Source organism: Nothobranchius furzeri, chromosome 3 (genome assembly GCF_043380555.1).
Source record: "Nothobranchius furzeri strain GRZ-AD chromosome 3, NfurGRZ-RIMD1, whole genome shotgun sequence".
NCBI lineage: Eukaryota > Metazoa > Chordata > Actinopteri > Cyprinodontiformes > Nothobranchiidae > Nothobranchius > Nothobranchius furzeri.
This window is the reverse complement of record NC_091743.1, coordinates 87668958-87685152: the sequence shown is the minus strand read 5'-3', so window position 1 is coordinate 87685152 and position 16195 is coordinate 87668958. Positions and strand designations below refer to the sequence as shown.

Here is a 16195-nt window from a genome sequence, read left to right as displayed (position 1 = left end):
ATGACTCCACTCTTTCCTGGACAGTCTCGTTTCCAGCCTGTCTTTGTGTGTCTCTGTGTAAAAGTTAAACATTCTTTTACTGGATTTGTTTTACTTGATGGAAAAAGCTCCCTTGGCAGCTTCTGATCAAGTGCTCAATGGGCTCTATGCACGAGTCATTTCTGGGAGCATCGGAACAGTGGTGGCTCCACCTGTTCAAAATCGCTTGTGTGGACTGTACCAATGTGTGGAATAGGGGAAGGGGGGTCATAATCTTTGAATAAATAAATATACATTGTTTTGCAGTTTTAATTTTTATCAGCTGTGCTCAGCTTTCACTGGACAATATGAAAGCAGAGCTAAATAACTTTTTGGGGAGGCAGCTTTCTCTGGGATCGCCACCTATGGGGCTGGTCATCAGTTACCTTAAGTACAACTGGTTTAAATTAGAGTGTGAACTCAGATGACTTGTCTCTAAAGTTTCTTTGTTTGATTTAGGACTGGAAATCGGCCTTACTTCACAACAAGACACCATCACCTTTGTGATTTCTGATGGAGATACAGAAATCCCTGCTTCATGTTGCCATGGAGGAAATTCCAGAAGCAGAGGCACAATTCAGCTTCAGGGCAGTCTGCCTGTGTATGACCTCCACATCACAGTGTTTCCTGTTGACAGTCAAACTCCTTCATTAGCAACAGGTGGGATGAACACAAACACAGGTGCGCTGACGGAAAGGAATTTTGTTTGGATCGTGTGACTGAAGTGCAGAACAACACAATTAAAGATCATTATTAGCTGCGTTCGGTATGTGTTCAGTGTCATTAAATAGTTTTCAATACTAATACTTTAACGATATCTAAGTTTTGATACCTATGTATACTTATATGTATAATTCTATGAGAAACTAACAAAGTACTAAGAGTGGTTTTTCAGTTAAACCAAAAATCACAGCAAACGTTGAGTGCAAACAGTAAAGGCACAAGATTTATTTATTTGCATAAAAGATAAAAGGTTATATTAAAAAGAGTGCAGAGGTACCATTTAACCAAACTGTACAGTAATGGCCAGTAAAGGCAAACTGGTCTTCATCACCACCACAAAACAGGGTTAACACTCAGTCACGATGATGGAAGGCTCTTGAACAGCTTCAGCTTTGCCTGAACCTGGTCGGTTGTGGTGATTTTAGGAACTGCTTCTATATTCTGATCTTCAGAAAACAGTTCCTCAAAGGCGGAATGCGTGGATCACTGCTGTTTGGGTTCAATTTTAAAAACAGGAAGAAAAAATTAGATAAATCATGGTAAATTACCTGTGCTTGTATAGCGCCGTATTAGAGTTCTACAACACCCTCCAACCTGACACAGCCAAACAAAACAATGGAAGTTTCATTGAACATCTTAGGTGTGTTCTTGCTGTGTCGTTTCTCTAATTCCATGCTGTAGTTCTTTTTTAAAACACAGAGCAGTTTACCTGTTTTCCCGCTACGTTTCGTTTGCGGCTGCAAACTTCCTTCTCCGTTTATCTGCGGGCAGCAGGGGACGTTGTCGCCCTCTGCTGCCCGCTCTCCCCTCTCCGACGATGCAGTCCCATGCACGATTCAACGTGTAAACTCCATCGTCCCTGTTCATGGTCCCACATCCACGTCTCTTCATCTCGATTGCTTCTTTTATCCATCTTTTGTATTTCTGTTGTTCGGTATTTATGAGCACAATAAAGAAATCGGCCGTAACAGATCACTGCACAAGAGAAAACCATGTCATGGACTGGGACAACACAAGGATCATAAATACCGAACAACAGAAATACAAAAGATGGATAAAAGAAGCGATCGAGATAAGGAGACGTGGATGTGGGACCATGAACAGGGATGACGGAGTTTACACGTTGAATCGTGCATGGGACTGCATCGTCGGAGAGGGGAGAGCGGGCAGCAGAGGGCGACAACGTCCTCTACTGCCCACCGATAAACGGAGAAGGAAGTGACACCACCATCAGCGTCAGCCTGAGGAAGTTTGCAGCCGCAAACGAAACGTAGCGGGAAAACAGGTAAACAGAACTGCTCTGTGCTTTAAAAAAAGAACTACAGCATGAACGGAAGTTTCTATTTTGCCATGGAACAGAACGCGTAGACGGCTTTGCCGCTGGCCGCAGGTCGCCTCCCATGTGTCAGGTAATAAAAGCGACAGCGACAAATTTCGCTGATCGCGGTCGTTTGTCGCCGCCGGTGTGCAGAGCCCCTAAATCAGGCTTTATTAGGAACTGGGGTGTGTTAACCTTTCGACAGGGTCATTTTGGTTTTGATTTGAAATGAATTCACACATTCTTTCATGATGAAAACCTTCACAGCATCACTGACCGTGAGTGAAAAACAGTGTTTTCTGTTTCCATTCAAATTCTTTGAGAAACGGCCCAAAAATCCACCAAGGTTTGTAAATTATCGGCACAACTGTAAATGCATAGTATTCATAAAATTATTTGCATTGACCATTTATGACGGAAAGTGGGTGTGAGGAGGTGGGATGTGGCCCCAAAACACCTGAGCACATTTCTAGGAAGTGATAGGGCAGCAGTAGCTCAACAGGTTGAGCGGGTTGTCCAGTAATCAGAAGGTTGCAGGTTCGATCCCGGCTCCGGCCAGAGAATTCTGCTGTTGTGTCCTTGGGCAAGACACTTAACCCACCTTGCCTGCTGGTGGTAGTCGGAGGGACCAGTGGCGCCTGTGCTCGGCAACCTTGCCTCTGTCAGTGCGCCCCAGGGCAGCTGTGGCCACATCGTAGCTCATCACCATCACTGTGTGAATGTGTGTGTGTGAATGGATGAATGATACACTGTAGTGTAAAGCGCTTTGGAGTCCTGACTCTGAGAGGCGCTATACAAAAGTGCGGGTCATTTCTAGGAAGTGATTTATAAACTGCAGTGCGTAAGCTGCTTCTATAGGTCACAACGTAAATTTGCGTGAGTACGTTTTTTGCAGCACTTCAGTAGATTTTTAAACAAAGGCCCAGATTTGTGTCCGTGTTTGATGTTTCTACGAACACAAATGAGCTTCAACCACCTGCCTGTCGGACATTTTCCAATGTAGATAAAAGGGTCTCACCAATACCTAAAGGTGATTCACTAGTGAACTGTCTGTGGTTGAACAGATTACTTTATTGTGTAAAACGTTTGAATTGATGTCTAATTAAACAAATTTGCCGGTAGAGCCGGAGGCTGGCCGTGTCTACATTCACACACTAACTGTTACACTGGAGTGGTTTAGATCTTTTGTCCATACCTGTTCGCAGGTGACATGTTTGTAGTGGACGAAGGTGGGCGTGCCCCGATAACGTCATCTCATCTGAATGCCTCTGACATGGACACAGCCTTGGACGAGCTTGTTGTCACTCTGGTTTCTGCACCCCAGTTTGGCTACGTGGAAAACGTCCTCCCGAGCCCTGGCTTTGAGAAAAGCAACACAGGCGTTAGCATAGGTGAGTAATAAAACACAACGCCTCATCAACACTGAGGTGAAAGCAGTTGTTTCACACATCTGGTCTCTCTTTCTTCTATCCAGCTTCTTTTTCGTACAAAGACGTTGTCGAGGGTCATATTAACTACGTACAGTCCAGACACCAGAGGGAGGAGCCCACGGCAGACCACCTCATGCTCTGTGTATCAGATGGAAAGCACAGCTCTGCCCACGTGCCTTTCTACATCATAATTAACCCGACAAATGATGAAGCACCAGAATTTGTGACTCAAAACATCACAGTAAGTTTGAAGATCCCGGCAGTAATAACACAGACACGTTCCACTGATGGTGGGTGTACAGGACATGAACTGACAGGAAGTCTTGTGTCCTGAGGTGCAAGAAGGAGAAGCGAAACAGCTGGACTCATCTGTGTTGCACGCTGTGGACCTGGACATCCCAAAGAATGTCCTGCTCTTCACTGTGGTCAGACCGCCTCAGCATGGAAGCATAACTCACCACAAGGTTGACAAACCAATCAGCAGTCTGCTGTCCTCTGTGCATGACTTTACCATGGCAGACATCGACAACGGTAGTCACAACCTCATTTTTCATGTGTTAAATGTGCATTTTATAAAATGCAAACTTTTAATTGTAAACACAGTAAAAACAGAGACACCAACAGACCAATTCACCAACTGCAGTTATCACCGCTGTCCTGCAGGTGTGGATCTTGTGTATTTGCATGATGACTCTGAAAACATGAAGGATAGTTTTATCATCCAGCTGACTGATGGGCAGCACCAGCTCCAGAGGCAGGTGATGGTTGAAGTGCAACCGGTAAACGACGAGGAGCCTCGTGTCGTCAGGTTAGATTCGTTAGTTCCAGTCTAAGTGAATCCTCTCAGGGCTGACAGTGGAGAGAATGTAAACCTCATGTCTGATCTTCAGGAACAACGGACTGGAGGTTGAGCCGGGAGAGGCCAGGATCATATCCAGTGTTTCGCTGTTGGCTGAGGACAGAGACACCTCCCCATCAGAACTCATCTTTATATTTGAGAGCCTTCCAACCAAAGGGCTGCTGCAGATCAAGGTTGTCTTAACACACCGCTTCAGTAATAACTCTCTAAAGTTACAGTGGGATGTGAAAGTCTGGGCAGCATTGTTGATTTTCCTGATTTTCTTTTATAAATTGTTTTTTGTTACAATAAACATGTTCAGGTTACATTTATCATATAGGAGACACGCAGTTATACTTGAGGAGGGAAATGAAGTTTACAGGATCTACAGAAAGTGTGCAATAATTGTTTGAACAAAATTAGGCAGGTGCGTACGTTTGGGCACCACAAAAAAGAAATTAACTCAATATTCAGTAGATTTTCCTTTTGCAGAAATAACAACGTCTAAATGCTTCCTGTAGCTTCCAGTGAGTCTGGATTCTGGTTGAAGGTATTCTGGGCCGTTCTTCTTTAAAAACATCTCTAGTTCGCTCAGGTGTGATGCTTCCGAGCATGGACAACTCTCTTTAACTCACACCACAGATTTTCAATACAATTCAGGTCTGGGGACTGAGATTACTAGATACGCTAGGGACTAGCAGCACTCGGCTGGTCATTGACTGGTTCACACACTCCATCTGCTGTCTATTAGCATGGATAGGCTAGCCTGGATAGGCTGGTGTTAGCATTTGAGAGGCTAGCCATTAGCGTGCCTAGGCTGGCCACTAGCTGGATTTCCTACCCCCTTGACGGACCATTAGCATGGATAGGCTGGTGTTAGCATCAGAGAGGCTAGCCTAGGCTGGCCAAAAGCTGACTAGTGACTCTCCGAGACATGCTAATGGCTAGCCTCTCTGATGCTAATGCCAGCCTATCCATGCTTAAAGAGCAAGTCACCCCCTACCAGAGTCCAACTCCACTCCCACTTCATGTTTGAAAAATGCAACAAATGCTGTTGCCAGGCAGACCGAGAGGGCGGAGCCACTAACAAATACACACACACACACAGGCTCACGACAGCATTGTGACATCATAATGTACCAGTTTACATCATAGCATACCTCTTAGCCAAAAGCGGTGGCAGATTTAAGTTCAAATGCAGTGCAGAGTTTTTACCTGACAACGGCACAACACTGACAGTTTTAGGCAGAATATTTAAATTTTAACTAAGATGCACTGAAGTGCCAAATTATTGACAACATGTGTCTACAGCATGATTAGACACTCGCTTATTTAGTTTATCAGCAAAAACAAGTTGATTTGGGAGTGACTTGCTCTTTAAGGTCCATCAAGGGGGTAGGAGATCCAGCTAGTGGCATGCTAATGGCTAGCCTCTCCGATGCTAACGCCAGCCTATCCATACTAATGGTCCGTCGAGGAGGTAGGAAATCCAGCTAGTGGCCAGCCTAGGCATGCTAATTGCTAGCCTCTCCAATGCTAACACCAGCCCATCCAGGCTAATGCTAATAGACAGCAGAGGGAGTGTGTGAACCAGTCAGTGACCAGCCGAGGGCTGCTAGTCCCTAGCGTATCTAGTAGTAACGCCGGTAAAGGTGCTATTTCTCAGTAAGCAGCGCCAGCCTCTCAGTTACCGGCGCCAGCTTATCATCAGATCGGTAGTTTGCTTTGGAATTTATATAGCCTCCTGCTACTGGGCAGTAGTCTTAATTTTGGCCCCCATACCGCGCCCTAAGGAATGGTACTCCTGTGATTGTGCGGAAACACTGATTTAGATAATGTGATAATTCTTCATGAAACGTTGCATCAAAGTCAAACCCATCAAAAGGCTAACTATGTCTACATCTTTGTGTGTTTGTAGGATTTTCATGAGTAATAATTTATTCTGGACCACCTGTTTGAAAATAATCCTTCTAGAGTTTTGTTTTGTTAATCCTGTTTAGAGAAGGAAAACTTTCAAACCTGAATGAAATATGCTTCTAACTGTGACATTTCCTGCCCCAGGAAGGTCAGATGTGGGTGCCTCTGACAACTGGGAGGAACTGTAGTCAGGAATCGGTGAATATGAACCTTTTGCGCTACGTCCACACGGACCTCCACACTTCTGAAACACAGGACTTCTTTGTTTTCCACTTGCTGGACGGAAAGAATTGGTCTCCTCCACAGCACTTCCAGATCTTAGTCAAAGAACTGGAAAAAGGTACTGGGATTTTGTCCTTTAAGTTCACAGAAAAATAACTTTTTTACTTGTTGTTTTTGAAATGTGATTGGTCACTCTGAGTTTAACATGTAGGCCTCTCTTGCCCCGTTTCCAGCATTAGCCGCCGATGGATATTAGACAATTAAAAGTCCAGATTAGAACAGCCAGTAAAGTCTATATTACACTGAAATTCAAGGACTCACCCATCTTGGCTCGCGACAGAGGAGGCTGTTTGATTTAGTGTCCAGGAGTGCAAAAACACATCTGGGTTAGTAGAAGCTAACTGTTAGCATTAGCAAGTCCACCACCCAGCAGAACTCCTTCAGGCTTGTTATTATGCAGATAAAACATCAACGTTGCAAAGCAACTGGAATCAGTAGATTTGCTGTAATGTTGCTATTGGCCAATCAGAGGTGAGATGTCCAAATATCAGGAAGTAAGAGTCCATACTCTGCTGTTCTGCTCCCCTCTCATCTGGCTAACTTCTATTTCCTGAAACAGGAGTGCCAACGTTTTTTCCCCCGCAGATGTTGACTAAACTGCAAATGTGTATAAAAAATGAGTGCTGTTGTTCTTTGATCACAGATTTAGATAAATTTTCATTTAGAGAAATTAAATTCTTTGTTTGCTGATTCATCAGTTCGTTGGCCTTTTTTCGGTTAATTTTTATGAGCTTAAACTTCAGCTGCGAAACTCTTGAAGTCCTTAACACCATTTCACCCGGAAGGTCAAACTCATCTCTGGCAGACAAAAAGCTCCATGGAGTAATCTATTTTTGTTGCAGCAGTGTGTAACGGGTTTTGTTTCCACCATTGAAATGTAAAACCCTCCATCATGGTTCAGATACCTCATGTTAAACATGTTACGTATCAGTTTGGACTGTTTATTGAACATTCTTACAATAAATTCAGTAAAACAAATTGCTTGTGACGTCTGACTGAATGTATCGCAATATATCGTGATACATCGTATCGTCTCCCCTGCATCGTGATACGTATCGTATCGCCAGAATTTCAACAGTACACATCCCTAATGATGATTAACTTGTTATTACTGGTTTTCAGGAAACATTGCCATCTTCATGCAGCCTGCAAACGTCAGCCGTGGCGATCGAGTTGTTCTCACTACAGACGTTCTGCTAGCCACCGATGGCACAGACAAACCAGAGAAGCTGCAGTACCTCATCACCAACCCACCTGCTCATGGACACATGGAGTACGTAGCCCATCCTGGAGTGGTCATCTCCACCTTCAGCCAGATGGACATAGTAGCCAACCTTGTTGCCTACGTTCATGACAACCGAGCCAGCAAGACAACGGAGACTTTTCAGTGAGTTCCAGAATATTTCGGAAGCAAATTAGAATTTGTTGACACAAGTGCTCAGTTGACCTTTTGAATATTTCACTTGTGACTGAAATTATTTATGGGCGGTTGTCGTGGAGACGTGTTTTCGGTGGACGCTTGTTAGAGAAGAAAAACGGGCTCCGAAGGCTTAAGTCATGTTTCAGCCGCTTCACACGTAACAGTGATGTTCCTCAGACGTTTGTCACCAAGTCTAGTCGAAGCTCACGTACGGTGGACTAACACCCACTTTCTTTAATGTTTTTGCAGGTTTGTTGTTAGTAATGGTAAAACTAGTCGGAAAGGAAGCTTTGACGTTCGAGTAGAAATGGTGGATCGTGTCCTTCCAACTCTGACCTCCTACAAAGACCTCACAGTCCCACAAGGATCTTCTCTGATCCTCGGTCCTGATAGTCTGTCCTTGTCTGACCCTGACACCCCACCTGGTGCCCTGACCTTTGTCCTCCACTTGCCTCCTCACTATGGTAATCTACTTTTATCTGGTTCAACACTGACCGCTGGGTCAAACTTCACCCAGAGAGACATAAAGGAGCTGGAATTGATTTATGAACACAATGGGGGGCCCTCACAGATCGACCGGTTTGCCTTCACTGCTTCTGACAGCACAAATCGAGGATTCCTGCTGGACGGACGACTACAAACAGAACCTGTGATCTTCACTATTCAGGTGGGCTCAGTTTCAGTTCAGCCAGTAGCCAGAATTAATCTTATGTCAAAGAAAAAACTCTGGTGAAGTCACGTTCCCATCGTGCTGGATGTCTTCACAGATCAAGCCTTTGGACACATCACCTCCCAATGTGGAGAAGCTGCTCCCACTTTGGAAAGTGGAGCTTTTGGCCGACGGCCGATACGGGATCTTCTTGTCATCTCGGGAGCTGAAGGCTGAAGATCCCGACAGCAAAGATGAGGATCTATTATTTTTCATTATCCGCGGCCCTTATTTTGGCTACCTTGAAAACACCATGACAGGTCAAGAGTTTTCTGCTGGTTTTCTTCTATATAACGCAGTAATTCTGAGTGGTAACACCGTGACTTTTTTTCTTGCAGGTAGTTTTGTGTCACAGCATTTTTCTCAGATGGAGCTTAATAAACGAGCTATAGTTTATATTATCAACCCGGACGGGGATTCCCTCTCAGACAGCCTGCAGTTCACAGTGTCTGACTCTTTGGGCAATCGGGGGGCTCCTCATTTGTAAGGAACGACAACTATTCCTCAGTCCGCTCGGATGATAGTTTTATTGAACAGTTTTCTCATGTTTGCAGACTTGAATTCAAGTGGTGCAGTGTCGAGTTTTCCAAGCCTGAGTTCTCTGCCTGTGAAGAGCAGGGATCTATCTCACTGGAGGTCGTTCGAAGAGGGAACCTGGCAGAGTCGTCGTATGTCAGCATCAAGGTAACTGATGATGACTAAAGTGAGTATTCATTAATTACCCACCCCTAACTGAGAGGAAACGAATATCCTCTAATTGTGATCTACTGGTGTGCATTTCTATTTTAATAAACATTTCCAGCATCACGATCCTAAAGTCACATAGAGGACACGGCTCTGTAACCTTCCTTCTCTTGTCCAGGTGGAAGACGGGACAGCAACAGCTGGGAAGGATTTTCTCATGAAACCATCCTCTCTTCTTCAATTCGATCCAGGTATTTTTAACCGAAGGTTTTGATTATGCTTTTGAAATACTGCAGTTGGTCTGTTTATAAGTAGTGGCTATCTGTGGTTGTTGGGTCTGGAAGAAGCGTCTTCAGGTTAAATATATCGTGGTTTTTAGCTGGATGAGCACAATTAAAGTTAATTGCTACCGTGACTTTTAGAAATGCACGGTTCTCCAGCAACGTAGCATCAGAGACTTGCAGGTGAAACATAAAAAAATAGAATATGGTGCAAAAGTCCTTTAATTTCAGTAATTCAACTTAAAAAGTGAAACTAATAAAGACTCATTACATGCAAAGCCAGATGTTTTAAGCCTTTGTTATCATTTTGTGTAGAGATCAATGTGTGTGTGCATGTGTGTGTGTGTGCGCGCATTCATGTGCGTGTGTGTGCGTGCGTGTGTGTGTGTGAGTGCATGCATGTGTGTGTGCGTGCATGTGTGTGTGCATGCGTGTGTGTGTGCGAGGACAGAGGACAGTAGAACGTGCAGCTAATTAATTAATAATTTGGTTCTGTACCTTTCTCTTCAGCACAGCCGACAAAGGTTTATGATGGGTCAGTCCTCCTGCATGCTCAGATCATTCCCTTCCCTTGCTTGAAAAATTGTTCCAAAATGAAAGTTGAACCCACATCTTTTTTATCTGTGAATTCAATGCCGTTCGGCGAGTCTCAAATAAAAATTTGGGCATCTTACTGTAAAAAAATATACCATTAATGTAAAAAATAAACTCTAAATGAACTATGTTCACATCCAGAATCAAACCCAGGTCTTCTGCATGAGAGTCCAACATCTTACTATGTGAGATAAAGCGCCAGTAATGTTGTGCATATCTGTAACATTTATATCCTTGATAACAGCTGAAACAACGTTCAAAGAACGGTTGGGAGTGAAAATGGCTATTTTGTTGCTAATTTGCAGGAAATATCTAGAAGAAAGTTCTACAGAAAGTAGCTAAGGGTCCTCAGAAATGTAGCTAGGTTTGTCACTAGGCGTTAGGAACAGCGACAAAGTGGCACTGCCTCTCTCTCTGCTGCTAAAGCTACGGATAGCAAATGCTACGGGCGATGCCTGAGCGTGAACGCGCATGAAGCAGCCTGCTCGACCCGAGCATCTCTCTTTTTCTGTGATTTTACAGAAAAACAGGCAATCACAGTAAAAATGCCAGGGCTCATTCTACAGGACCAGGGCATTGCAGGAGAATGTATGAAGAAGACATTTATTATTTCTATACGTGTTTTGGCTGTCAGACTTCCATAATGTCCCTTTAATAATTTATTTTTAAATGTTATGAAGGAGTAAAATCAGCCAAAGCTACAATGAGGGATGGAAAGATCTGAGTGAAGGATTTTCTGTCCTGTTCTAGGTGTGACAAAGCAGAGGTGGCTGGTAGAACTCATTCAGGACCACGTGGAGGAAGCTGATGAAAGGTTCGAGGCACTGCTCGTGTCTCCACAAGCTGCAGTAACTGGAAGCATCCATAAGGCTGAACTCCTCATCAGAGACTCAGGAAGAGGTAAAAAAAACAATGTTAGTGATTTTGTTTAAAAACTCAATCCAACAAAACTAACATGTGAACCTTAAACAACTCAGAGAAGTGTGGCGTAAACCACAACCACCAGGCTCCTCTGCTTGGAGGGAAGGAGGTACCGTCAGACATGTATCCCGAGCATGGATCCATCCAGCTGGAGAAACTTCCCCTCGGCACAGACTCTGTTACATGGACACGTGGAGACAGCGCCTCGAAACCCGACGGAAGCTTCCCTAAGAAGAAACTAAAAGTTGTGGGCAATCCCAAATCTGTAAGGATTTCAAAAACGATCATTTAGGTTGGATCTGGTTATTCTAACTTTGCTCCTCCAGTTTTATAACTTCATAGAAAAGGCACGTGTGTTTTGTTTTCCAGATTTCTCCTTCATCAGTGTTTCACAATGGAACAGACACCGTTTACACTGTGAGTAGCTGCAGCAACAGATGCGGGCCTGGCACCTCTGAATGTCGCAGAAACACTTTATTCCATTATTTCATTCCAGTATCACGGGATCATGCAGCTACAAGTGGAGGACGACACCTCCCAATCCAGGAGGAACGGAAAGGCAAACATCCAGGTGGTCAGCAGGGGGTCACAGCGCCGGGGCCAGCACAGCCTGGACGTTACTATGGAGACCAGACATGACCCTCCGGGACGTTTTCTGAGACCAACAAAAGAAATACCTACAGAGCATGTGAGTAGAAATGCACTATTCTTTCTGCTCAGCATAATGTGAAGATAAACTGACACACAGAAGGCTGTACAGGTGAAGTCCTGAGTAAAAAATATCTTTTATCCAGCTTGAAACTGTCAACTCTCAACCCACCTCAGAAAATAAACAAACGTCCCATCCTAGTAAACAAAGGGGCCGATGGCTCGTAGAGAGAACAGAGGTCTGCCAGAAAATGTCACACCCTGTCCTGTCTCCTCATTCTGTTCAGTACTGTGTCCACGTTAATTGCTCCCACCTGCCTCTCGTCTTCCAATCACTCCAGGTCCCAGCTCCTCATGTATTTAAACCCTCTCGTTCCTGTTTGTCTTGTCCGTTCATTGTTTCCATGTCAGCGTGCTCTTTACTAAAGCCTTTAATCGTTTCTGTGTGCCTGCCCACCTGCTTTCCCCTGCGAGTGGATCCTCACCTCCGCTCACCTCACCTACGAGCTCGTGACAGAATGAACCGACCAAACGAAGGACCCAGCGGGGAAACTCTCCCCTGGGAGTACCTGCTCCCTGAGGGACCAAGCCTGCAGCCCTCCGGACGGAGCTCGCCAGCCTCCAAGCGGAGCTGGTCCGGCTCCGTCAACTCATCAGCCTCCAGGAGTTCCAGCTGGACAATCTATCCTCCCTGGTTCTCCAGGAGGCAGTTCCAGTCAAGTCAGCAGCCCCGCCTGCAGCAGATCCACCTCCAGTCAAGCCAGCGGCCCCGCCTCTGGTCCAGTCAGCACCTCCCTCATCTCCAGGCCAAGGGACCGAGCCGGTAGCCCATCGAACAAAGCTCGCTGGTCTCCAAGCTGAGCTGGTCCGGCTCCGTCAGATCCTCGGCCTCCAGGAGTTCCAGCTGGACACTCTATCCTCCCTGGTTCTCCAGGAGGTGTTGCCGGTCCAGTCAGCGGCACCGCCACCGTTCCAGTCAGCGGCACCGCCACCGTCCCAGCCTGTCCAAGAGGCTCCGCCCCCGGCCCAGCCTGTCCAAGAGACTCCGGCCCAGCCTGTCCAAGAGGCTCCGTCCCCGGCCCAGCCTGTCCAAGAGTCTCTGCCCCGGCCCAGCCTGTCCAAGAGTCTCTGCCCCGGCCCAGCCTGTCCAAGAGGTGCCGCCTTCAGCGGCTCTTCCTCCAATCAAGTCAGCACCGAGTCCGGCGCCTCCAGTCAAGTCAGCGCCAAGTCTGACGCCTCCAGTCAAGTCATCAGCACCACGTCCAGTGCCTCAAGTCAAGTCGGCGCCAGGTCCAGCGCCTCACGTCATATCGACGGCGGCCCTTCTTGCAGCGGCTCCGCCTCCAGTCAGCGGCAGCCCCTCCTGCAGTGGCTTCACCTCCTCTCAAGTCGCCGCCTCCCCAAGCCAAGTCAGAGGCTCCGTCTCCCCTCAAGTCTGCGCCTCCACTCCAGTCTGGGCCTCCAGTCACCGCCAGCCCTGCCCTCTCCTGTCATCTCCTGTGCCCCAGACGCTAGGCCCCCAGACTCTGGCGTCGCCTCCTGTGCTCCAGATGCCGGCCCCCTAGATGTCGGCACCGCCTCCTGTGCCCCAGATGCTAGCCCCCCCAGACTCCTTCTTGGCCTGCGTTGGGCGTCCGGTGCGGTCCTTTAGAGGGAGGGGTAATGTCACACCCTGTTCTGTCTCCTCATTCTGTTCAGTCCTGTGTCCATGTTAATTGCTCCCACCTGCCTCTCGTCTTCCAATCATTCCAGGTCTCAGCTCCTCATGTATTTAAACCCTCTCGTTCCTGTTTGTCTTGTCAGTTCATTGTTTCCATGTCAGCGTGCTCTTTATTAAAGCCTTTAATCGTTTCTGTGTGCCTGCCCACCTGCTTTCCCCTGCGAGTGGATCCTCACCTCCGCTCACCTCACCTGCGAGCACGTGACTTAAAACCCCCTTAAACTTCCGTCCTTTCAATGGATAGACTAACAACTATACAGTGTAACATTTTTCCAGATTAAGTCTTAATCAAATTACTAAACAGTTCTTCCTTCATGTTCCTTCCAACTAGAGATTTTAAGTTTTTAAATTTTTTAAATTAAATCCATCAAGTAGACTTATTTGGTGGTCTGAAATAAGGCATTTCAAGAATAAACAGTTAATTATTGATTAATCTTTACTGTAAAGAAGTCAAATCATTATTAAATGACTTTAAATAAAAGCATTCACTGTATAAAACATAATGATTGTAATTACCCTGTAAAGTGAGCAATTAATTGTATGAGACCTAATAAGATTATGATGGATTCCCCAGATCCAGGCGAGGTCAGAAATGACGTGTTTTGGATTGGAAAGCATGTCTGGTGACCTCTGACATTAAGGCCTTTCCTATGCCTTTCCTATGCAACACTTATCATGGACACATGGCTCTGTGACAGTGATGCCAGTAACGCGATGCTACTCGAAAACAACATAATTTCTTTTCTTGGGGTGACGACTAATCTAACGCGTTACTATTTCCATACTAGTATTCAAAGTAAAGTCTTAATCTGAGGAGTGACTGACCTTCTGAAAACAGCAGCGGTGCTCAGCGGTGACGAATGCTGATGAAGGTGAGGGCTCAGATTCAGGCTGAAGCTGAGGCAATAGACGGGCTCCGTGGTAAGACAGGCAGAGGTCAGTAACGAACAGGCAGGCTGGCAGGCAGGATCCGTGGTCAGGCAGGCAGGGGTCCATGATAAACAGGCAGGCAGGCAGACAGGTTAAGATGCTCGAAGGGCTGTGACAGGGCAGCAGATGATCTCGCACTGAGCAGCAGGAGCCAGGTGCTTAAATAGGGAGCAGCACAGGTGGAATTAATCAGCTAGATGACTGCTGCTGCAGGGAGACAGGAAAACACAGAGGTCAGGGCATGATCGTGACATCTTGTCCAAGACATTCTGCAATATTTTATCCCTTACTCTGAATTTTTTTCTGCTGAGGAAAATCCTGAGTTAAGGAAATGAAACATGGCAGAGGAGGAGCCAAGACCAGCTTTGCATAATGTATTTGACCAATCAACGCACTCTTTCCTTGCACATGGGAAGCAATGCACCGCTTCACTAAACAAATAATTGCGGAATTTAATCAATTACCAACAACTCCATATTGCAGAGAAGCTAATTATCAACTTACTGTGTGAGACTCGTCTTTGCTTGTCATCTAGAATCTTCTAGCGCTGATCCGTAACCGGCAACCAGTATGAAATCACGAAGGGGAGGGGCAGTGGCTGAGAGCATAGTCATACCTGAACTGCAGTACCCCAATGGGGCCATAGGATGTCCTTCTTACTTCATACACCTTTAAAATGTTTTTCTTGCTCTAGAACAATTATAAATCAGACACACTAACTCATGTCTTCCATTTTAAGCCATTAAAGTGACTTCCTGTTTATTTGTGACCTTTAGGTAACAGCTGACAGCTCTGTTCCTGATCCCTGTGTACCAGAGCAAATGGGACTGTTGCAGGTCCACCAACTCACCCGTCAAATGTTTTACTGCAATGGTGTGTCGTGGAAACCCTGGGCGCCAACAGACCAGGTGAAAACTCAAAATCCAGAATGTCACCAAGTCCTTTCTATTCTTTATGGCCGTTTGGCCACATGTTGGACTAATGAGTTATATGAAATTAAGGGATTAGCATAATCGGAATAAGAGTTCAGAGGTTTACTCTCATGTTCTCAGATGGTGAAATCTAACACGTGTCCTCGTGGGTGGACCTTTCATGGTGGACATTGCTATATCCTCGGTACTGAGCACAGGGTCACATGGAGCGCAGCTAACCGGGCCTGCAGGGAAAGGTGGAGTTACACACACACACATACACACACACACACACACACACACACACATGAACGCGTGCACACATACACACACACACGAGAATGCGTGCACACATATACACTCAAACACACACACGCACACACACAAATGCGTGCACACATATACACACACACGCGCGCAAGAGATTTGTGAGGACATCGGCCCTGTCCTCACAATCCAAAATGTCCCTTTGGCGTGGTGTGTATTCAGGCAAAATGTCCTCATAGTTCACCCGCACCAACACACACACACACACACACACAAACGCGTGCATACATATACACACGCGCGCGCGCATACACACACACACTCACACACGAACGCGTGCACACACACACACACATGAATGCATGCACACACACACACACACACACACACACACGTGCGGGCGCAAACACACACGCGCACACATACACACGTGCGCACACATGCACATGCACACACACACACACACGCGCACACACACGCGTGCACACACACGAACGCGTGCACACATACACACACACACACAAACATGTTTGATTTCTGTCTCTGATATAAATGCTTATTTGATCAGATACAAGGGAACTCTT

At 46.0% G+C, this 16195-nt stretch overlaps 1 protein-coding gene across 2 annotated transcripts in view; it reads left to right on the top strand.

The window, feature by feature from the left end:
• The window catches only part of frem1a (Fras1 related extracellular matrix 1a), a 73724-nt gene that overhangs the window by 56951 nt on the left and 578 nt on the right, over positions 1-16195 (top strand). The window contains exons 17-36 of one of the 2 annotated variants that reach the window (XM_015958182.3): positions 478-678; positions 3265-3450; positions 3534-3730; positions 3825-4020; positions 4153-4297; positions 4380-4521; positions 6389-6584; positions 7649-7913; positions 8196-8613; positions 8714-8915; positions 8994-9138; positions 9210-9339; positions 9518-9590; positions 10965-11114; positions 11192-11400; positions 11505-11552; positions 11632-11823; positions 15210-15341; positions 15486-15601; positions 16180-16195. The exon at positions 16180-16195 is cut by the window's right edge and continues 70 nt beyond it. In XM_015958182.3, the coding sequence (XP_015813668.1) occupies positions 478-678; positions 3265-3450; positions 3534-3730; positions 3825-4020; positions 4153-4297; positions 4380-4521; positions 6389-6584; positions 7649-7913; positions 8196-8613; positions 8714-8915; positions 8994-9138; positions 9210-9339; positions 9518-9590; positions 10965-11114; positions 11192-11400; positions 11505-11552; positions 11632-11823; positions 15210-15341; positions 15486-15601; positions 16180-16195 (3359 nt within the window). Of the gene's footprint in view, positions 1-477; positions 679-3264; positions 3451-3533; positions 3731-3824; positions 4021-4152; positions 4298-4379; positions 4522-6388; positions 6585-7648; positions 7914-8195; positions 8614-8713; positions 8916-8993; positions 9139-9209; positions 9340-9517; positions 9591-10964; positions 11115-11191; positions 11401-11504; positions 11553-11631; positions 11824-15209; positions 15342-15485; positions 15602-16179 lie in introns of those variants that run through there. The other variant, XR_008559745.2, reaches the window with a different exon arrangement.